Here is a 23,982-nt window from a genome sequence, read left to right as displayed (position 1 = left end):
CAATGAAAAAAAAAAAAATCTCTTCGTTTTTTTTTTTTAATCGTGCCAACCGAAGTCGCCGCTGTCCTCATACTGGACTTGATACTCGTCATCACACATTCACTATTTTTTTTTTTTATTGTCCGCAAAAAATTGCTGAGTCAGCGGTTCATGGCCTCTTTAATACTCGTACTCCTCTGTCAGGACATCCCTGCAGGCAGGGGACCCAGCGCCTCGCACTATCCAATAAATACTGCCGGCCGGATCTGGAGAGCTCATGTCTTTTCACAAGTCGTACTCCGCCACCTCCACCTCCACCTCCACCTCCACCACCTCCACCTCCTCTCAGGCCTTAGCACTCAGGGTGAGCAGCTCCATGAAGGAGGTGAAGAGGTTCTCCAGCCAGCCCTGGTTAGCCATGCACTGCTGCACCACCTCCTCCTGGCCAGGGTCCTCCTCGGCAGCCTGCTCGATGCTGTCCGTCTGCAGGGGGGGGACGGGGGGATGGACAGGGGTTAGACGTCACTCACCAGGGGAGGGGAACAAGGGGTTGGCAGCTAGGGTTATGACACTGGGAGCCATGTTTACATTCTGCAACCGTTCTGAGGCCATTGAAGTCTCGATTCCAGAAAGTCATCGGTTTACACGGAGGGAAGTAAACACGCTCCCATCCTGTTTAGACGTAGGGGAGGGTTAGGAGAGGTCTCTGCCTGGTATGAAAATGGTCACACAGGTTTCAGGTTTCCATAGTCTCAGTGAATGGGCGGCGACATAGCAACCATAGAGAAGCAGTTTACGTTGCTGGGGATAACATTGTAAATCACGTTTAATGATAGAGTTTCTAAGACTAGAAATCGAGTGGTTTGGACAATGGGGACCTCGTCTCTCGCACAACTGTTACCGACATTCCACCGCATTGCGGTTTCCCAACCGTGCGGCAGTCGAAGAGAAACTCAAAACACATGTGGCCTGAAGCGAATTGACTTTGAGGTATGCAAAGGTGAAATGTTTAAGTGTTGGCACATTTCCATGTCGACCCATGTCCATTTTGTCGTCATTTTTGTCATCTTTATTTATGATTGTCATAATGAGAGATGCGGTATATGAAGCGTCCGAGAAGCTTTAAGATAATTTATTGAGAGATTACTGCCATATGAACGTTAAATTGTAATAATTCTGGACTTACAGCATTTTTTTTATAGAATTACTTTTGGATTCAAATATTTTTATATTTTTTAAATGATTCTGGACCAAAATCAACGTGCCATTTGTATATTTGTACTGTGAAATTAATGTCATTACTTTTTCTATTGTGAAGCCGGAGCCAGATTTCCAGAAATGGACGATAGAGATCTACTAGTGGATGAGCCAATGTTTCCCTACCTCCTTCTTGCAGTGCAGGAAGGTGTGATACTTGTAGTGGTGGAGCGAGTGGTAGAGGCTGTACACCCGGCACGCCTCTGTCGACAGCTTGAGGTCCTGAGAGAGAGACAGAGAGGGAGAAATATAGATCCGTCAGTCTTGGAAGTCGCAATATGATTTCAAATGCGCATATTCAAATTCAAAGAAGCGGTCCTGTGATGTACAAAGTCACATCTGTACAAGATGCCGACGGACAGTGAACATGTTTTAATTGTCACCCTCAAATTGGTTGCATTGAAAGACAGCATAAATTTAGTCGAGAAAAGCAGCAAAATAAAATAGGAATTATAAAAGAGTGTAAGTTTAGGTGTCAGAGCTTTTATTTGAGTGTTATAAGTTACAAGTGCCATCACCATCTGTCAGCTAATAGAGAGGGAAACGCTCTGAGAACATCTATTTTAGTTGACAGCACACCTGACTCTGAATGAGCAAATTTAGATTTGAAACTGCTCCGGGCCCTTAGCTGACCAATCAGGACATCTCTCCCCTGATTGGTGTGAGGGATCCATGTTTCCTGTCAATCACAGGTACGTGAATGCAACAATGACAGAGAAACATAGGGAGGGAGGGAGGGACCAGAGAGGGATGGGGGACGTTCAATTGGTTGTTAAGCTTAAAAATCGGTCTCTCCTCTGCTCTTCTGTGCTCTCTGTTGGTACAACTCTCAGATCGTCTTAGCAGCTTTAGTGCAACAATAAAAATGAAATAAAGCATGCTGTCTGTGGAGGAGAGAAAGCGTTGCTCTTTGATGGCGTCTCACCTGGGGCTTGGGCGCGCTCCGCTTCACGCGGTTCAGGGTCTTGCGGTTGTAGCCCTCCCCTCCCAGGTGCACCTTGATGGAGCCGGAGTCCAGAGGGTCCGCTGTCATCTTGGGGAACACGTGCAGGGTCTCCTGGAGACAGAGCAGGGGCGGGACCAGGTCAGGACGGGCCAATGGGAGCTCGCACAGCAGCAATCGCACACTGAGGCTCTTTGAATTGTCCAACGCATGTCCGTACTCATGGTGTGTATTCAACACGTGCGTGTGTGTTTGTTAGAGTTGACTTAAATGCCCTTCCTTTAAGCCTTAGAAAATACAGGCTGTGAAACTGACCCACAAGACACGTCTGCAACTTGTTTGTTTACCTGATGCTGGGCGTTCATGTTTGCTCTTCTCACCAGCCTCCTCTTTGTTTCGTTGAGCAAGCTGTCAATCTTTCTCATGGGCGGGAGGTACAGCTCGTCTGAGAAACAGGCAGGCAATTCAACGGTTAAGAAACAACGTGGAAGAAGTCATCATAAACAAACTAACCTAAAAAGTGGACTCAACAAAACTAAAACATAACAAAATGAACTGACGTAATCGCAACTAAATAAACATAACTGAACTAAATAAACATTACAGAAAAATAAACCAAAAAATACGTTACTAACTAACTAACTAACTACCAAACTAACTAACCTAACCAAAAATAAATATAAAACAAGTGTTTCCCATCCAGGGCCGCAGAGTCACACACACACACACACAGACACACGCACAAACACACATCAACACACGCACACACACACACACACACACACACGCACACGAAACACACAGACACAACACACCATACAAGCATGACCACAAACACACAGAGCCTCACCATGCGTGTCCTCCAGTGCTTGGATCATGTCTGGGTCCAGAGCCGTGCTGACCAGCATCTCCACGTAGCTCCGGAACATCTCCCTCATGGCTCGGCTGTTCACACCGCCTCGCAGCGCGCCTGGGGGGGGGAGAGACCGGGCGAGGCAGGAAGTGGCTTTTACTATAATTGTTGCTCACGAGTGATGTCAGTTGACTAGTGTAGATCAATGCTTCCCAAACTTTTTTTCTGGGGACCCATTTTTTTTTAATTACAAACCATCGCGACCCAGTTCACAAAAGGCCTTATCTAGAAACCGTGAGAAGAACGAATTTGTTACATTTTTACTGCCATTTCCTCATCACCTCATATATGATCTTAAACCAGCCATTTCAAAGGGATAGATTACAACTAAGTTCTATGCACGTGCTATAAAAAACATAAAACACAAGTTAAATGCCAAGGGTTACACATTATACCACCAGGTGCCGTTACAAGGCATTTTGAAAATCTGCCTCTTCAGACGTCACAAGCGGGCGTGTCCACCTAGATGTATGACGGATAGATGAGCAACGTTTGCTACAGTCCACTGGGTGGGCTGGTAGACTGATCTATCCAGCACACATCTAGGTGGACACGCCCACTTGTGATGTCAGAAGAGGCCCATTTTCTTGGTAATCACACTCACACCTGGTGGTATAATATGACACCTTTCAGAAAAGGATCCATACTTTAGTATCCCGTTTCCTGTGTGATCCATACGTGTGGATACGAGCAGTGAGTGTTCTGTTGAGATACAGTGGATCCCCTGTGTGTGTGTGTGTGTGTTTGTGTGTGTGTGTGTGTGGTTGGTTGTGTGTGTGTGTGTGTGTATGGTTGTGTGAGTGTGTGTGTGTGTGTGTGTGTGTATGGTTGTGTATGTGTATGTGTGTGTGGTTGGTTGTGTGTGTGTATGGTTGTGTGTGTGTGTGTGTGTGTATGGTTGTGTGTGTGTGAGTGTGTGAGTGTGTGTGTGTGTGAGTGTGTGAGTGCATGTGTGTGTGTGTGTATGGTTGTGTGTGTGTGCGTGCGTGCGTGCGTTCGCTCCCTGCTGACCTTCGTCGTCGCTGGCGCCGTCGGCCGAGGAGGAGGAGTCAGAGGAGGAGGAGGGCACCTCCTTCAGCCACTTCTTCCTCTTTTTGGGCGGGGGCTCCGCCTTGTCCTTCAGCCCCCGGGCCCTGGGGGGCCGCTCCGCCACCTTCTCCGCCTCCCTCTTCTCCCCCTTGGGCTTGGCGCGCTCCGCTCCTCCTCCTCCTCCTCCTCCCCCTACGTTGCTGCTCCTCCTCTCCTGGGAGGCCTGGCGCCTCCTATCCCGCTCCTCCCTCTCCTTCTTCTCCCGCTGCCTCTCCTTCTCCTTCTGCTCCTTCTCCCTCTCCCGGCGTTCCCGCTCCTTCTCCAGCTTCTCCTTCTGCTCGCGCTCCTTCTTCTCCCGCTCCTTCTCCCGCTGCTCCCTCTCCTTCTTCTCCCTCTCCTTCAGCGCCCTCTCCCTCTCCTTCTCCTTCTCCTTCTTCTCCTTCTCCCGCTCCTTCTGTTCCTTCTCCCGCTGCTCCCTCTCTTTGTGCTCCCTCTCCTTCTCCCTCTTCTCCCTCTGCTCCCTCTCCTTCTCCTTCTGCTCCCGCTCCCTCTCCCGGCGTTCCCGCTCCTTCTCCTTGCGCTCCTTGTCCCTCAGCTCCCTCTGCTCCCGCTCCTCCTTCTCCCGGCGCTCCCGCTCCTCCCTCTCGCTGGCCTTGCGCTCCCGTTCCCGCTGCTCCCGCTCCTCCTTCTCCCGGCGCTCCCTGTCCTTCTGCTCCTTCTCCTTCTCCCTGTCCTCCTTCTCCTTCTGCTCCCGCTCCCTCTCCCTCTGCTCCTTCAGCTCCCGCTCGCGGAGCCGCTCCCGCTCGTCCCGGTCCCCGCGGGGCGGGGTCGGGCTGAGCGCGGTGGGCGGCGGCTTGGGGAGGGACTGCCGTCTGCCAATGAGAGGAGGGGACCCACGTCCGTCAGCAAGGACCAATAAGATGGGTCCATCGGACTAACCCCAAAGGGTCATGGTTTTTCCCGACAGACCCTTTCCAAAGGGATGTTAAAGTTGATACATCATGCCCCCAGGTGCGAGTGTGATAAACCGTTACGAGCTGTTTTGAAAATCAGCCTCTTCTGACATCACAAGAGGGCGTGTCACTCATCTAGTTGGAAACGCCTGCTTGAGATGTCAGAAGAGGCCGATTTTCAGAACGGCTCGTTAACGGCTAATCACGCTCACAACTCGTGGTATTACATGTCACCTTTAACATACATCAAACACAGGTGTCACTCAGTGATTGATTGATTGTGTCTGACGCCTGGATATGGCTCTGCTACCCCTATGAACCAGGGCCCATCTCATCATGTTCAGCCTGCTCCCCGGTGCCCTGGTACATGAGAGGATCAGACCCATGACGGTGTGGTTGTTGTGTTGTTGCGAGCCTCACCTCAGTGTGAGACCTGCTCTGTGCCATGGCTTCCTGGAGCACACTCGCACATAGTCCTTCTTGTTGACGTTCTCCAAGAACTTCACGTATAACCGTTGGTATCGCATTTTGGCATCGCCAAAGTAGCCAAGGTACTGCGGGAGGAGAGATAGAGAGTAGGAATTAATTACTGCTCGGTTTTTGAGATACACACATCGTGAGCCTTAAAGATTAATGACTGACCTTAGTTTGTACTGAAACAACAGTTTGGCGATCGTGTTTCCTGGTTGCTTTTTTAAAACTACTTTCCTGCTTTTTATACCTCCCTGGCATACTTTTATTCTGATATTCTTCTAAGAATTACCTACTAAACTCCTCCTTCATACTTTATGATAGAAAAATAATTACAACGGTATATACTACCTTCTTATCAAAACCTGTATGGCAATGTATCAAAACATTTATACTATTCATACTTTCAAAGTAATTCAACTTTAAACCCTTAAACTCCCATATACACACAGGATTGTTCTCTGTTCTGGAATTTTCTAAGCAATGGTATTAATACTTTTTACAAGAGAAACGTTAAATGTTCTCCACAAACAAAAACTGAAATCTATAAATCGGTTTAAAACATACTTCATACTTTACATGAGAAATTCATACTTTACTGACTACCTTACTATACAAACGGCCTATACATTGACTCCAGTCGTACTATTCTTACTTTTTAAATGATTATACTTTTCAACCAAGAACACCATAAAAAGAAATATCCTAGCAATACCCAAGAACACCAGAGCCCCATAGCAACCAACTAGCACACCCTAGCAACTATCTGAAACACCCTAGCAACCAGCTAATTAAATCCTAGGAACCACGTAGAACAAGATACAGACCCAAAGAGAACACAATAGAAACCACCCAGAACATCCTAGCAACCAACGAGAACACCCTGGCAACCACCCAAAGAACCCAAGAAGCTACATATAACATATATCAGCCACCATAAAACTACAGCAATACTATACTTCAATCGACGGTACATTTCTGCTATATATATTATATATATATGTATAACGAAACACCTGTTATTTTGCAGTATTTGAAAGAGGCTTATAAAAGAATGATCAATCCCTTTAACAGAGCCGTGCCAGCTTACAGTGTTTTACAGCGTGGGGGAATGGACGGCTGCCAATCAAAGCCCAGCAGTGTTACTCACATTGCTGGTGGCACAGAACTGCCGCTGTCCGTCTTTGATCTCAGGGCTGAATTTCTGCAGCAGGGCCTTCTGCACCCTCCAGATGGGAGGGGGCTCACGGCCAGTCTGCAAAGCCAGCTGGGAGACACACACACACACGCACACACACACACACACACACACACACACACACACACACAAACACACACACACACACAGACACAGACACAGACACACAAACAGACACACGCACGCACACACACACACACACACACAAAATAGATGTAAGTCAACTTGGCAGCAAAATACATAGTGATATGGAGGGATTTGATCCTGATCCAACTCTGAACTTCAATCCACAATGTTTTAAAGACGCAGCATCCAGTGTAAATGTGGACTCAAACGTCAATTTAAGATTCTGACTACATACCCCTAAACCTGATGGAAGTAAGTGGAGATGAAAAGCAATTAAAGTACTAATAAAAGTGTCTCCACTGACACCAGCAGGGTGACCAAATGAAAATACAAACGGTTTACTGGTATACAACAGTAATGCACAATTGAAAAAAACCGACGGCATCTTTTGGGCTTTGAATTAGATCGGCTACACATGCTCCCCCGAGCGAAACCAACATATGTCAACACTACGTCAGGGGACAGAGTGTTCCCTATTCCTGACTATTTACCGGGGCAGGTGTTTTTGACAGGGTGACAAATGTGTTTTAAAAAAAATGAAAGGAACGTGGGGGCATGACCCAAAAACCATGAACATGACACGGGCTGGCGTCGGCTCAGTAGGCGGAGCGTAACTTAAAGGTTCTAGAGTGTAAAGGTGTCTACGAGCAAGACACCCAACCCTAACTGCTCCCGACGATCTAGCTCCTTGTATGGATGACTCCGCCGTCGGTGTTTGAATGTGCGGATGAAACTGTACCAAGCTTTGGCTAGAACCGTCTTTTAAAAGACGGCTCTCTTCTTTCTTTCTTTTTTGCATTTTTTATGCTTTGTTAGAGCGAGATAGAGAGGTATGGGAGGTAGAGGGGAGGACGCGCAGGAGTCCAACCTGGGGGGGCGGGCTGCGATCAGGGCTGAGCCTATATGGCGCGCGCTCTACGGGTAAGCCAGCGGGGTGCTCCCTCTTTAGTTTGTTTCGGGTGCCCCCGCCTACCTTGAGCGTGCCGATGTCCTCGGTGCGCACCACGAACTCGTCGCGCTCCCGGAAGATCCCCTCGCCGCCGCTCTCGCTGTCCTCCTCCTCGCTCTCCCCGGCGATGGCGGCGTCCGCCTGCTTCTTGGCCAGGTGCAGCGAGGTCAGCCGCTGGGACGCCGGGGGCTCCTCCTCCGGCGTGGGCGGCGACGGGGGCAGCGACGGCGAGGGGGACGACGCCGACGAAGAGGCCGAGGAGGAGGAGGAGGAGGCCGAGGGCGAGGCGGGCGGCGGGCGGTCGACCACGGGACGGGCGGCGGCGGCGGCGGTGGCGGCGGCGGCCGACGCTTCGTCCTCGTCTTCGCCGTTGTCGTTGCGGTCCTCTTCCTCCTCCGGCTCGGGGGCGTCGGCCTCCTGGTCGAGCTCCGCCTCCTGGTCGTGGTCCTGCTCCGAGGAGGAGGGCGGCGGCGTGGTGGAGGGGGGCGGCACGGAGGCGGCGGCCGGAGGGACGGAGAGGGGGGAGGTGGCCCCAGCCGGGGGGGAGGCGGAGGGGGGAGGGGAGGAGCCCGCCACGGTCGCGGCGGCGGCAGCGGCGGCGGCGGTGGTGGTGGGGGGAGGAGGGGGCGGGACCCTGCGGACCGGCCCGCACGACCCGTCGGTGGGGGAGGAGGAACCGGGCTCTCCGTCCACCTCGTCCTCTTCCTCCTCTTCCTCCTCCTCCTCTTCGTCAGGCCTGGGGGGGTGCGGGGGAGCCGGCAAGGCAGCTGGCGGGGAGGGGGAGGGGGAGGGGGAGGGAGGGACGGGCGCCAGCACTGGGGGGCCGGACGGGGAGTCTGGAGGGTAGACGGGGAGAGGGAGCAACAAGGACGTAGAAAGGCTGATCAGTTGCCTGGTAACCGGGAGACGGCAACACAGTGCTACTGTTACTGTTACTGTATGGACCACAAGGGACGTAGCTTGAGGCTCAGTTGTGATTCCACGTCGACACAACGCAATGCCCACCGTGCTCCGACACAGTCGGGGGGACCTGTTTTTGTTCTGCGTCGGGTTTTAGTAAGGGGACCGATCACAGCCTTGGCTGCTGCGTCGCCCCGGGGGGAGGTGACAATTTTTGGTGCGACGCACGTCAGGCCCTTGCAGTGGACACAAGGAGGGTCCGCAAGGACGTAAACCCCCTTGCGTTGCGTCGACGGGGAACCATAGTCAGCCCTTGAGTGTACATACGGCTTCGTCGTTAAGCTGGCTAGATAGACACACAGACGCAGACAGACAGAACGACAGATAGACATATAGACAGTACCTTCAACTTTAGGAACCTCCAGCATATGGAAGTCCGCCAGTCTTCTCTCCTCCTCCTCCTCCTCCTCCATGCCTCTCTTCCAGGCCTCCTCCATGCTCGCCTCCTCTCCTCGCCTCCTCATCTTCTCCTCATCGTCGGGGCCCTCTCCCTGTCCGGCCCTCTGCTCCTCGCCCTGATGCTGCTCCTCCTTCTCCTCCTCGCTCCTCGCCCTCTGCTGCTGCTGCTGCTCCATCTCCTCCTCCAGCTCCTCCTCCAGCGCGTCCAGGTGGTGGTGGTGATGCCGCCGCCGCCGGTGCTCCTCCTCCTCCTCCTCCTCCCCCTCTTCCGTCACGGCGGTCACCTCCTCCTCCGCGCTGGCCGGCGTGAGCAGCGGCGGCGTCGGGGGCAGGGGCGGGCTGAGGGGGGGAGGGGCCCGCGGGCTGGGCGGGGCCTGGGCCACGGCCACGGCGGCGGCCATGGCGGCGGCCAGCGAGTGCGGCGTGTCGTAGAGCGCCGAGATGGCGGAGGAGATGCTCTTCTGCAGGTCCTGGTTCTTGCTGACCGAGTCCTCCTCGTCCGACGAGAAGGAGGGCAGCGTCTCCAGGTTCCTCTTCAGCTCCTCGTCCAGACGCTTGCCCGGGCTGGGGCAGCCGCTGAGGCCCAGAGAGCCCGCCTCCTCGTCTCCGTCGCCGCCGCCGTCGCCGCCGCCGCCGCCGCCGCCCCCGGCCTCCCCGGCTGACGCTCCGCCCGCCTCGCCGAACTCGGAGGCCGCCGCGGCCGCCGCGAGCTGCTGCTGCTCCTGCTGCGACGGCGGCGGGGGCGGGGCTAAGGGAGGAGGCGGCGTGGACAGCGGGCGCATCCCCCCCTTCAGGGAGGAGCAGGGGTCCCCTCCCGCGTCCTCCTCGTCTTCCTCCTCGTCCTCGTCTTCGTCGTCGTCGTCGTCGCCCTCGGGGCCCGAGCCCTGCTTCTTGCCCGTCTTCAGGAAGTCCAGGAAGGACGCCACGAAGCCGGGCTTCAGTTCGGGGGCCTTGTCCTCCGTCTGCAGGCAGAGGAGCGCCACACGGGGGTGAGGGACGCAGGCACAACAGGAACGCATTCACACCGATAATGGCATCATCATCATAACACTCAGGTCACGATGATGATGACACCGACGTTCCATTGTGATTACGTTTGTTTATCATGAGACTGTAAAGTCAGTAAAAAGGTGCTGCAGGTCAGATCGAATAGCTATTATTTGAGTGGCCTGTGTTAGGAAGGCGGTGGCCATCCGTCAGGTATTAGTGAGTGAGTTGCGCCGTGTTAAATAAGTACTAACCCTTACCCCATTTCCAACCAATTAGGGAATCTCATCCCTTATTGGTGGAGGGAATCTAATTTGCCTGTCAATCACATGCACACGCTGTTATAATAGTTTCTCCACAGGTGTTTTGCATGCGACAGGAAAAACCTACCAAGAAGCAGAGAGGGAGTAAATGCTTTTGTAAATGAGTTGTTTACTTTTTCAAATCTTGCCCGCTTCTGCCATTTTATGCTCTCTCTCTGCAACACTCAAATGCTACCTAGATTGGCTAAAAACCAACCACACTGTACAGTCAAAGTATAAAGTACAGTCCATTTCAGGAGAGGGTGAATATGTAGACAAGAAAACAGATAAATAAATAAAAGAAGAGGTCAAGGCAGCTAAGCGGTCAAAGTAAAACAGAGAACGCAGTATGTGTGAAGAATATATCAAAACTTTTCCCAGAGATAGAAACTATATGGCAGATAGAGATAGATGTGACTATGTATCCCATAAGATGCAACAACACATCTGATGTTGCCACGGAAATTCCAGTTATGTTGTGTTATGTGTGTGACGGATAATGTTATTTTGGTCCCTTGACAATATCGGTAATACATCTCCACGGCCAGCAGGGGGCAGCTGAGGGCTCACCATCAAAAATCGGGTAACCGTGGCAACAGCTACCCTGGCAACAGCCTTCCTCTCCTCTCTGCCTTTCTCTCCCTTTTGTCAGTCAGAGAAAGCGGACTGTCACTCAGGACTATAGAGTCTCCCTCTCGCCCTCTATTGGCGGCCGAAACACTATGTATGTCAAAGAACGTAAAATTAAAAGCAAAAAGCAACATAACAACATAAACGGCGTTAAAAACCATCATCCGTGTGAGGGGTCACGGAGATCTCTGTTAGATCCACATTTCGAGCTGCTTGGAAATGTCTGCAACCCGAAGAATTTTCCGTTTGATCGATTCCAGCCCCTTTTCCCACCTTAAAGTTCACCCGGGATATAAATAAGGTACACCCCCCCCCCCCCCCCCGAGGGAACCCTGCCCTCCCCCTGCCAAGTTTGAATATGTGAGTGTGTGAATTATAGATGACCCTGCAGGTTAGGTATGGGTTTATGGTGCGCTGGTGGTGAATGTGTATGGGGTGGTGTGTGTGTGTGTGTCGATGTGTGTGTGTGTGTGTGTGTGTGTGGGGGGGGCGAGTGGGGGGGAAGAGAGGCTTACCGTGCTGGAGAGCTTCTGCATGGTGGCCCAGGCTTCAGGGGTCAGCTCCTCATCCATCTCCCGCTCCCAGGTCATCTGTGGCAGAGGGGGGGATCAAAAGGAAGAATGAAGACACACAATGGGGTATATAGCATATATATACACCATATATATATATATATATATATATATGTGATTTGTTTGTGTATATTTCGTTGTCTTGGAGTGGGGGGGCGGGTCTCAGGCAGAGTGATAAGAAGAACATCCAGGGTGGCACTGCTAGCGTGTTTGAGTGAATAGTTACAAATGATCTAGCCGCTCTTCTGAATCCATTGTTAAGAAATTGTATTGTGGCCATCAGTCAGGCTGTCAATCAGGATTGGATTAAAAGCTTGAAAATATACTTTTTATGCATATGAATATATGTATATATTTCTGCAGACTCTATATGAAATGATATAATAACGTAATAACCAAAAGAAAGCTTCTTTTTATTATATCAATTGTTCAAATGAAGGCAAGAACCAATTTTTCTAGCAGTGTTTGAAATCACCAGCCGAAATTACAGAAAGATATTGTCCCATCCCATTTATAATTATTTCCTCAGCTCCCAGTTTCTCAAGCTGTTTTGCTGTTTGTGTATAATTTGACAGCAAAAATGTGAAAACTCGCGGCTTGGGTCACACATCACTGAGCGCCAGCTCAAACAAAAAAAAACGAATTTGCGTATTTCCCATGAAACATTTTTTCTAGGACGATTCGCCAGCCTCTTCAAATTAAGAGAAAGAGATAATACGAGGCGGTGTGTAACTAACCACTATATTGACACTTCAAAGTGTGCAGCCTTTCGCTGAGACACCGATTGTTTCAGATGAAGGCTCTGCCACATTATAAGCATATGGCGGCACAGCTAATGATTGGCCCATGTCTCATCAGCCACCGCAATACATATCGGCATATCAGCAGCATCACCAGCAATACCACCTCGAACACACTCCCCTTAGAAGGCTCCGAGATTGGTAGAGGTATTTTCATTTAAAAACCCCAGGACACCTATCAACCCCCCCCACCCCCCCGAATGGAAACCAAACAGGGATTGTTCCCGGTGATATCCCTCCTCCCGCTGGCTCACCTCAGGAGCCTTCTGCTGCTGCTGCTTCATCATCTTCTCGTGGCCGGGGTTCAGGTCGCCCCGACCCATGTCCATGCTGGGGGTGGGCCCGGGGCTCAGGCCCAGCGAGGGGGCCGAGCCCACCGAGCCGTCCGACAGAACGGGCTCGTTGCTGGACAGCGAGTCCGTTCTGAGCAGGGAGTCGGACGAGGGCATGGAGGGGAGGGGCAGCTTGATCTGGAAACACAGGGAGAGCCAGGGGGTCTTTGTAAAACGGGCATAGGAACACGGGACTAGGGGAACAGGAAAACCATCAAGAAGGTCACACAGAGGACCACGACCAAAGGCTACAACTACCACCACTACCACAACTACACCTACTTTGCACCTTCATTGCTATCCGACCCAACAGACAGGATATCGTCCGCCCCGAGATGAGCACCAAAATCAAACCGTGTGTTTGTGTGGTTTTGCCTACCTTGATGGGTCGGATGGGCTCCTGGTGCTGTTGGTGCTGGGGGTGCTGTTGGTGCTGTTGGTGGTGGGGGTAGGGGAGGTGCTGCTGCTGCTGCTGATGGTGGTGGTGGAGGTGGTGGTGGAGCTGTGGGGCAGCCTGGTGGTGGAGGTGTTGGTGCTGAATCTGCGGCTGCTGGTGGAACTGCTGCGGGGGCATTTGCTGCGGCGGATGTTGCTGCACTTGTTGTTGCTGTTGTTGTTGTTGTTGTTGTTGTTGTTGTTGTTGTTGTTGTTGTTGTTGGTGATAAGGCAGGCACTGCGGCTTGGCCATATCCCGGTGCATCTCCAGCATCCCTTCCTCCCGCCGGCCCCGCCCGCGGCCCCGGCCCCGCCCCCTCTTGGTCTCCCCCCCGGCGGCCCCCAGGATCCCCCGGCAGTAGGGCGGCTCGGGCAGCGGCCGGATGCGGGGCCGGCCTCGGGGCCGCGGGGGGCCCTCGCGTTTGGGCTTGGTCGGCTTGCGGCCCCGCTTCTTGGGCCCCTCGTGGGGGAGGAGCTGCGGGGGGTGCCCCATGGGCGGGTAGCCGGTGGGGTGGCAGAAGTCCATGTCGCCCATCAGGGGGCTCAGTCCGCTCCCCCCGGGGGCCCCGCCCGCCTTCCGGCAGCTGGAGACCAGGTCGGGCAGCAGGTCGGGGAGCCGGCGGCTGCTGTTCAGCCGGATGTCGGCCGGGACGTCGGCCTTGTCCTCGTCGTCCTCGAACTCGTACTCCTGCGCGTAGCTCTTCTTGGGCTGTGGCTGGGGCTCGCGCCGCTGTTTGAGCAGATGGAAGGAGCTGGTCTTCAGGAGCTTCTTGGGACGGGAGGAGCAGAAGATGGGCGACGCGAGGCCGCTGGGGCCGGTGTTGCCGCCGAGTCCGGGCGCGCCCATCATTTTGTTCACCGAGCCGTCGCCGGGAACGCCCGCACCGGCCATTCCCAGGCCGGAGGCTTGGGACTGGATCAGGCCGAGCTGCTCCGTGTTCACGGTGGACGGCAGCTCGTGGCTCTTCAACGCGTCCAGGTCCAAGTGCATGCTTCCGTTCCCCGTCTCCGGGAGGCCGTGGCAGTACTGTCCGTAGCCTTGGTCGCCGTGGTGACCCATCATGTCGTAGCCACCCCCTGCCGCCTTCATGGCCTCCTGGCCCTGGGCCCGACTCTGGGCTATGCTCTCCTGGACCCCCTGTCCGGCTCCGGCGTCCCCAGCGCAGCTCGACTTGTAATCCTCTGAGCAAAACATGTCCTCCATTCCGGGGAAAAAGGATCGGTCTTCATCCTGTAGGAGAGAATCTGGGAAGCAGATTGAGGTGAGCGGTACAAACCTCTGTTGTTGCTGCTGCTGCTGCTGACTCTGATTGGGTCCTGCTTTGCCCACGGGGCTCACAGTGTCAAACTGGTGCTCTTTGAGCTGATCTAACTGGGAATGCGCCAGTTGTGGCTCAGGCTCCCTCGGTTGGGTCTGTTGTTGCTGCTGCTGCTGCTGAGACGTTGCCATGTTGGCGGCCAGCTGGTGGGGGTGCGCGTGGCTGACGTGGGGGTGCGAGAGCTGGTGGTGGGCGTGGGCCTGGGGTTGGTGATGGGCGCTGTGTTGGCCATGGGACTGCTGCTGTTGGCTGAGGTGGTGGAGGTGCGAAGGCCCGGACATCATGTCGGGCTCGGAGAGGAAGTCGTGGAGGTCCGAGGCGGTCTGCTGGGGGTGGTGGTGTGTGGGCAACCGGTGCTGCTGCTGCTGCTGCTGCTGCTGCTGCTGCTGCTGCTGCTGCCGGTGTCTCTCTCTGGTGGCGCCTTCCCCCCCTCCCCCGACAGACACGCCCACCCCCAGCCCGCCGCCTCTCTCGGGCGCGGCGCCGCCCTCCCTGCCGCCGGTCCGGGAGAGGGACCGCTCCAGCATGTCCAGCGGCGACACCGAGCTCTGGCCGCCCTGGCTCGGGTCCCTCGGCTGGGGCCCGCGGCCGTAGTGCGCTTCCATGGCCTGGGACTGGAGCCGGAGCTGCAGCTGGGAGGACTGGCTCTGGGGGTGGGGATCCACCCCGGAATTCCCCCCGCTGGAGCCCATCATGGCGACCTGCTGCCCGATGGGGTGCTGGTGCTGGGGCGGGCCCTGCTGGGGGTCCATCTTGGTGCGCGCGGTGTGGGAGAGCACCGACTGCAGCATGTGCGACGGCACCGGCTGGTCGGGGGGCGAGTCCATCAGGGACATGGGCGCCTGGCCCCGCCGCGCCTGCTGCTGCGCCTCGGGCGTCTTGCGCAGGTAGGGCATGTCCGCCGCGTCGGGGCCCTTCTTCAGCTCCCTGTGCGGGTGGCCGTGCGGGTGGGGCAGGCCGTGTTGGCTGTGCTGGGGGTGCTGGGCGCGCTGGGGGTGCTGCGGATGCTGCGAGTGCTGCTGGAGCTGCTGCGGCTGGGGGTGCGCCGACAGGTGGGGGCCGTGGTGCGGGTGCTGCGAGTAGGGGTCCCCCCTGCCGTAGTGCACCACCGAGCCCATGGCCTCGTGCTGCTGCTGCTGCTGCTGCTGTTGGTGCGGATGGCTGCCGTGAGCGTGGGGGTTGGAGTGCGGGTGGGAATCCGCCCCGACTCTGCTCTGCTCCGCCTTGACCTGCTGGTGCTGCTTCTTCAGCGACATCTCCACCTGGCTGTCCAGGCCGCCGCCCGCCGCCACGCCGCCGCCGCCGCCGCCGCCGCCGCCGCCGCCGCCGCCGCCGCCGCCGCCGCTCGTGGCGCTGTTGGTGCGGATGACGCTCTGCAGGTGGTAGCGCTCCTCCGACGCCTTGTTCATGTCGTAGGGCAGCGCCTTGGAGCCGCCGTCCCGGGCCTGGGCGAGGGTCTGGGCCGAGGGCTGGTTGGAGGGCTGTGGGTGGTGCTGGGAGGGGTGCGGCACGGGGCTCTGGGCGTGCAGTAAGTGCTGGATGAGGAAGTCGTCGTCGTCGTCCTCCTCCTCTTCCTGTGGCCGTTCCACTCCCAGCATGTCGGCCTCCGACTTGGACTTGGACGAGGAGGGGTGATACGACTGGCCCTGGGCCGCTCTGGCGTCGGGGTAACCTTGCGGCGAGGACATGAACGCCGGGGAAAGGACCGAAGATAGGTATTTGTTGCCGCCGGCCCCTCCCGGAGACTGCGCCGGGCGAGGGGGGACGGGGGAGTGCAGGCCAGGGCGGATGGCGGCGGAGTTGCTGGAGGGGGAAGGGCTGGAGTCGGGGATATGGTAGGAGCCGCTGTTGCCCCCGTTGCCCACTGAAGGACCCCCGCCCCCGGACGCCGAGGGCACGCCTCCGGCAGACGGCGCGCCAGCCCCGGACCCCGCGCCGCTCCCTGACGAGTTGCCAGCCCCGCCGTAGCCCAGGGACGGACTCCCCGCGGCCCCGAGGGAGGCCTGCAGGGAGCCATAGCTGGAGTCGGCCCCGTAGACCACCTCTGCCGAAAAAGAGCGCCCGCCCGGCCCCAGGCTGCCGTACCCCTTCCCGCCAGAGGGGACCGGTCCGGAACTCAGGTCCTGGGCCTGGGGGGAGTTGAAGCCTCCATAGGGCTGTGCAATGTGTGCCGATGGGGGCTGATTAGGGGAGTAGGACTGGGCCTGCTGCTGCTGCGGGGGGGTCTGGCCCTGCAAACCAGAGCTGGGCTTCACCGCCGTGACGGGGGAGCCGTACGCAGAGAGGCAGGGCTTGGGCGCCGCCTGCTGGACAGGAGTGGAGGACACCACTGGAGGGGGCGGCGGAGCCGACTGCGACGAGGGCTGTTGGCGCGAGGGCGCCGGCGCGGAGGAGCCGCCGCCGCCGCCGCCGCCGCCGCCGGAGGCTGAGGAGGAAGAGGACGAGGTAGAGGAGGCGGAGGGGGGCGTGTGGGGCGTGCGGGACGAGGCCGAACCCGAGGAGGAGTAGCCGCTGCTGGAGCCGGAGCTCTTGGTCGCCTTGGGGCCGGCGGCGGAGGGCGGGGCGGAGGGCGGGCCGGAGGGCGGGGCGTAGGGGGCCGGGATGGCGGGACGGTAGGCCTGCGCCTCGGCCCGGGACGGGGGCTTGGGGTCCGAGGAGGGGCTGAGCTCCCCGAGGGGGCTGCAGGACACGCCGGCGTGCCGGTGGTGGCCGGAGAGCTGCTGGTAGCCCGGCGGCCCCCCGCAGCTCAGGTAGTGCTGAAGGGGGCGCGGCGCCGGGCTCTGCAGCTGGGACTGCGCCGCCGAGGCGCGCTGGTAGTGCTTGATCACGCTGTCCTGCCGCGGGACGGCTCGCTCCTGCGGGGGGTGGGCCTGGGGCGGGGGGGGCCCCGACGAGAACATGGAGGTGTTGTAGAGCTGGGACGACTGGTCCTGGAGCTGGGAGGACAGCAGGTTGAACTGGGCGCTGGAGAGGTGGCGGCCCGAGGAGCCGGAGGGCCCTTGGGACTGGGGGGGGCCCGGGGCCTCTTGGCCGCCCCGGTAAGCGGAGGCGCTCTGCGAGGACAGCAGGCGGTCGAAGCCCAGGCCGGGCTGAGAGGGGGGCTTGATGTGGAGGAGGGGGTCGTGGGGGGAGAGCAGGCCGTTGGACGTGGGGCTGAAGGTGCTCGTGTCCTGGAGGGAGAGCGAGGGGGTGAAGGAACGCCCGGAGAAGGGGGCCGGATGCTGATAAGCGGAGAGGGCGGATGACGACGGGAAGGAGCCCGAGCCTGGGAGGGCCCCCGAGATGAAGAGCTCGGCGGGGGCCGGCGTATGCATGGCTAGAGGACAGAGGGATGAAAAGGCTCCGGGTCAGGTGTGTGTTGATACCAGTTGTAATGGGTCAATACTGTTTTCCAGTCCTAAACCAGGTAAACATCCCAGTAACCAGTAATCAATACGTTACTTTACTCGAAAACTACTTGAGTGGGGCCCATTAAAGATTAAAATCTCTCTTCAATATCTGCAAAAATTGACCAGGCAACCATAGATTCTATACAACTAAAGCTATATGCATTGAGCGCTGTATTTTATCATTTTGTAAGGACATCTCTGTGTTGGTTTCAACAATTTCATACTATTTTCGCCCATTGTCCAACGTGTTTTCAACATGAATAACCTCGAACTGCAGGCCCATGGCCATTATCTTACCACACATGCACTGGTTTATTTTTAATAACATATTGGGATTATTTGAACAAACCAAAAAACACCAACAAACATTTTTCCCTAGCAAACACCCACTCACCAGACTGCCAGGAGGGAGTCCGGAACTGGGAGAGGAGAGAGGAGGCAGAGGGCGGAGGCTGGGGGCCCCGGGACTCAAGGGCCGAAATCAGGTTCATGACGGACGGGTCGTGACCTGAAGGACTTCCATGGTGAAGGCCGGCATCAAAAAGTCCTGACAACCCTGAGGGAACAAATCCAAAAACCACAACAAATGTCAAGAAGAAATCCGGATGAAGGAAGAGTAAAATGGTCCAAGCTCAGAAGTGAACAAACAAGACATATTTACAGAGATAGATAATATTTCAATGCTCGATATACGATTTGGAATAGTCATTATAAAACATAATTCTTCAATATTGTTATAGCTTCTTATTGTGTTAAAGGTGTTTAAATATAAAAAGAAAGATGAAATCTGGCATATGATGTGTTTATACTCCTTGTCATTATGCACTATATTTTTTATAATCTATAAAAGGCGCATACAAAAATTGCTCCAGTTCAACACAAGGTGCTTTCTACTTGGAGCACTCTACATTGTGATTAATGTCTAATGTACATTTCTAGCAACATAGAATGAAAATTGAACCCCTTGGATTCACCAGCCCCATACCTACTGTTACCAGGCAACCACTTAAGAATCAGACCTGTTATTTCTAAAGATGAAGCGCACACTTTTATCAAGCCTTACCTAGGCTCCGCCCAGCTGCCCCCCAGGCTCCGCCTTGTCCCCCGCTCCCTGGATGGTGATTGGTTGCATAGCCCTGCAGGGGGTGGGGGGTGCCATAGGCCTGGCGGTGGAGCAGCTCTGAGTCTGGGTGGGAGGACCTGGAGCTGCCATACACCAGGCTGAACGGGGAGAAGGGAAGAGGGAGGACAAGGACACAGGGAAAAATGGGGTTCACATTTTAAGCCTGATCAATACCGAATTCCCAAATGAAAATCATAATTGACCAGAAAGCCCCATGTTGTGAGGGGGTGTGGGAGGGGGGGTGCTATTGAGTCTCAAGTTAAGTCTCAGTGACGAGCGTCACAAATTAATGTGGGTAAAGGTGGACAAAGGTATTTTTATAAATATATGTGGAAATAATTTTTCCCTTTTAACGAAAACGCTTTCAAAAGGTGACCAGTAAATTGTCGTATGAAGCAGGCAGAGAATTGGGAAAGAGCCCCTTGGTATAACTATAACAATACCAGAGCTACAGAACTGACAGTGGTCTAAAATTGATCTGCATGCGTGTGCTGCGTCGTAAAGGGAAGAGCACACTGTAGATCAAGCAAAAATCCACTTCATCAGAGCTCTTTTTTCCTCTATAACAGCAATTGCTATAATTCTATCGGCAAAGTCATTGTGTGGAAAATTAAACATTAAATTGTCAGATGAGCGATGAGAGCAGAGGGATGTATTGAGCATATGAAAAGATGGAAAACAGAGAATCCACAGCTATGCTATACCCACATAAATTTCAGATACAAATCTTGATTCCTGAGCAAAGTACCTTACATGACACTACAGGCATCAGTGATGGATTGCCCTTCTAACCAACATACAAGCTTCAATAATAGGTATTTATTGACTTCAAACAATAAAACAAATTAAAAGAAAGACCCTAATCTAAGATAAGATATAGAACTAAGACAAATCCAATGCTTTTCTACAGCCTATTTTGGCAGGCACTTTAATAAAGGAGGAATATGAAAAGAATCACATCCAACCAATGTCATTGAAAGCTAATAGAATATGCTAAATATCTATATTGATTTTGAGAGTTTCACATTTGGTGTTTTAGTCATTAGGTTTATGAATCAATTTGTAACAGGTGCAATTTGTCATGGTTAGAGTTTGGATTCTGAATTAAAATCATGCAGATGTTATTTTAATTAATTGATTAGTTGGACAACCGCACAGTTTAGTGTAACAAATGCATTGCAAGCATTGGGGTGCAGCAAGATGACCTATTCATTATTATTATGTATTAAATTAATCACATAATTTAAAAATGCCAATTATAAGTGATGGACCAAATCTACAGAAATGACCTAGTCTTACGTAATTTACTAGAATGTATTAACATAAAGTATTAATTATTTGCATTTCTGCTGCTATAAACTGCAAGCGTTTCATATTTTCACTTGGTGAATGATTAAATCGACTAATGTCATCTGACTGATAAATCTGAGTTATCATTTCATCACTATTCAAGCATAAATCAGTAAAAGCACCATAATGTTTGGCTATTAAATCAAGGATAAACAAGCACCATTTTATCCTATGTTGGCTGCTTGTTTGTTGTTTTTTGTACCAGAGGACAGATGCCTTTGTATGTTTGTGGGGACCTAAGTGTGGGCCACAGCTTCGGCCGTTAAGTTCGGCATAGTGACAGAACAAGAGGGGCATGGCTCTCGTGACTCAGCCTTTTGCTGGGTGTGAGGCAAGCCTCTGTTGGACTGAATGAGCCCCTATGGCCCGGGCTCTGTCTGAGCACTGAGCACTTCTCCTGTCTCGTGAGAAGTGGTCCATCATTTCAGGTACTGCGTTTTTATGGCTTGCATTCCTCCCTCCTTTTTCTACTCGCACAATCCAATCAACAGGGATCCCAAGCCTCTACCTGAGAATCAGCCGGAGTTGGACTAGCCGTGACATTTAAATTTAATTTCCACAAGTTGATTACGTAATTTACTGTGATTTCTGAGTCCTCTTATAAATGAACTCCTAATACAGTGTTTTTCCGAATGCACTCCATTGTTCTCCACGCTGTAGGCCCTTTTGATAGACGGCAGTTCCGATAATTAATTTGGACCTTTTGACACAATTGTAATGTTTCTTGGTGGTCTGTTTGTTTGACTGTGCATGCTTGAAAGGGTAATCAAGCTGTCTAATCCAATATGCCTGAAAAACCTATAGCTGTGTGTGTGTGTGTGTGTGTGTGTATGTGTGTGTGTGTTTGTTCATATTTCACTGTCTGACTCCGTGTTGACTTTGTATTGTGGCATGCTGAGCTTTAAACATGCTCAATCTGGCAGCAACAGAGAGACATTTCTGAGAGGTACCAATGACGTAAATTTCGAATCAGCAGTAGAAACTATAATACAGCTAACCTGGGATTGAATATCTGTTCATGCATCAGCATTTTCCATTAGAATTGGCCAGACTTCTGGGTTACAAATTATACTGCAGAGATTTTGCACTTTAAGATTTTTTTTAAATACTTAATGGTAGGGTTAACACCTCACATCATAAAGAGGCATTTATATAGTTAAAGTATACGATGTGAGAAACCCCCTTAAGCTGTTGATGCAATTGTTTTCTAGTTACGACCAGGATGTGAAGAAAATGTATAATCTTCAAGTGGCTAAAAGAGATAAGAGTGTGTGTTTGTGTGTGTGTGTGTGTGTGTGTGTGTGTGTGTGTGTGTGTGTGTGTGCGTGCGTGCGTGCGTGCGTGCGTGCGTGCGTGTGTGTGTGTGTGTTCAGTTACTATGTAATAGCATCCACGGGTAATCGACATAGGCCTAATGTGTTAAATCTAATACAAATTGGAAAACCTAAGACAAGACAGACACGTGCTCAAATTGATCAACATGGCCCTTAATAAAGTGCATACACGTTAACAATGGATCACTCTTGTTTTATTTCCCCCTGCCTCATCAGAGGACAGATATCAGGGAACATAAACGTTCTCGGAATATAAATCCACTGCAACGATGGTTTTGCGAAATGAGAAATGAAAGTAAATTTTGCAGGCAGGGATGCAAGGCATGTACTAGTCCCCACACAGGACTCCAGACTGTAGCGAGATTGATTCGGTTGTCAAGGAGACTAGAAATGTGTAGCTGGGTCGAGTCTGAGGTGTAGCTAATGCAACATAGCTAGAACGGGCCCAGCGTTTTGACAATGCACATGAACGTAAACGTTTGCTTTAACAGACCGAAACGACGGCTGCTGTAATATAAAGAAATATACTGAATCTGCGGGAGCGGGAGGAAAACCAATCGGTCTCCCCGTCTGATAGCTAGCCTCTAGCTAGTCGCTAGCCAGCGGTGTGACCGTAGACGGCAGCTAGCTTCACTCCATCTATGGCTGTCTTTATCGGTAATTAGCCAGGGCTAATCTTAAAACGAGCGAACTATTTTCAAGTCCAATTAATCCATTCCTCAATTTTTATCAAAAAATAAAGAACGCATATGCGCTTTACATGTCTTGGGGACGCCTTGGTGTGTCAATAAAATGTGCAGAATCACCAGCGGTTTAATAAAGGTGCTTTTAGAATAACCAGGGGAGACTGCTAGGGCTAGCCGGATGCTAACGTGGAATGTAAGTAATTAGCATTATATGATGTGTGTCTGCCCCACACCTAACACAACGTTAACACGTGTAACGCCATGGTGTTACGCCTGGAGTGGTCCTGTCATATCATATAAGAGTAATAATAATAATAGCAATTAATGTTCCCGTAACTAATAGAAGCCCAGTCACACGTGTCATGACAAAGTGCCATAATGTAACGTTAACTCAGAAAGCTTGTCGTTTTCCTGTTTATTAAGGGTAATAATCATGCAACATAAACATACTTAGCGACTGCGGATTGTTTTAATGTAACTTGCTCTTATTTGCATATGTGCCTTCTGTAATTACATGATGCATGAGTGGAAGGGCATGATGCATTTCACATATAAACATTCAATAATGCATGTGCGTGCCGCGGATCGATTCGCCCACATCGATATCAAAACCACAAATGTCATTTAATGTGACGAGAAAGCAGACTCGACGCCGTAATGTTTCCGTCATAAAACACGTAGGATGCGAGACAGTGAGCTACTAGCTACAGTAACGATACCAGCCAGCTGCCGAGAGTGCAGTAGCTCTTGTGCATCGCACTGCCAAATGTATTTGATTTGTACTGCTAATTACTGAGCCACCAATCAATCGCATCTGAAGGCATGAAATCAGGGTCGTTGTGCCAAAGCCTTGTATTCAGACACGTATGTGGCCGTGCATTAAATGGGGGGGGGGGGGGGTTGGGGGTGGGTGAATTCCAGCGCAATAACCATATCTAATATTGTTCTTTCATATTTGATAATACGTTTTGCAAGCGGCATCCACCGACCCATCCCCCTCTTTTCGCCCTCCTCTCCTCTGTCTGGGTATACCTTCCGTATCATGTGTTAACCCCCTCGATCGCATTCCTTGCGTTTTCGAGACACCCGCTTTCCCCCCCCCCCTGTTAATGACAATACGGACCCGTATACCTGCGAGATGCAAACAATGTAACAGAGCCGCCGTGTCGACTGGGTGCGAATGCGGTGGGAGCGACGGAGGGAGCGTGGATCGCGGTGCCTCTATCGGCATGGGCATTGTTAGAGCAAGCTAAGCATATTTATGCATTCAGCGTAGTCTGGGCTGCTCATGCACGGGGCAGCAAACGCTTACCTTGCTTTCGCCGATCGCTCGTAACTCCATCCCGTACCAGCGCCCAAATCACCGAATCCAGTACCAGGATAATTTCTATCCATTAAAGAGAATACTGAGGTGATGAAGATGGAGCGTTATTCAAGGGGGGGAAGGGGATGGGAGGATATGCCTTGAATTCTTGCACGCTATCACTCCCTCTGTCCTCTTTTTTCCCTCTGCTCCGTATCTGTTTATTTCTCCCGTTTCACGAGC

The 23,982-nt window shown here is 52.9% G+C and overlaps 1 protein-coding gene across 1 annotated transcript; it reads right to left on the bottom strand.

The window, feature by feature from the left end:
* Positions 1-283: 283 nt before the first annotated feature.
* On the bottom strand, positions 284-23,982 carry prr12b (proline rich 12b). The gene is made up of 16 exons (XM_079746228.1): positions 23,749-23,982; positions 19,007-19,164; positions 18,338-18,499; positions 13,180-17,870; positions 12,723-12,938; positions 11,612-11,686; positions 9,122-10,139; positions 7,843-8,654; positions 6,696-6,812; positions 5,495-5,628; positions 4,104-4,993; positions 3,030-3,149; positions 2,527-2,624; positions 2,162-2,293; positions 1,363-1,458; positions 284-462 (listed from the first exon to the last, which is right to left on the bottom strand). Exons 1-16 carry the CDS (start codon positions 23,829-23,831, stop codon positions 325-327), a joined length of 8,940 nt encoding a protein of 2,979 aa, XP_079602354.1. The 5' UTR covers positions 23,832-23,982; the 3' UTR covers positions 284-324.

The sequence above is a fragment of the Pollachius pollachius genome (genome assembly GCF_949987615.1).
Source record: "Pollachius pollachius genome assembly, chromosome: 11".
Classification (NCBI taxonomy): Eukaryota; Metazoa; Chordata; class Actinopteri; order Gadiformes; family Gadidae; genus Pollachius; species Pollachius pollachius.
The sequence above is the reverse complement of the archived record's forward strand: the minus strand, read 5'-3'. Positions and strand labels throughout refer to the sequence as shown.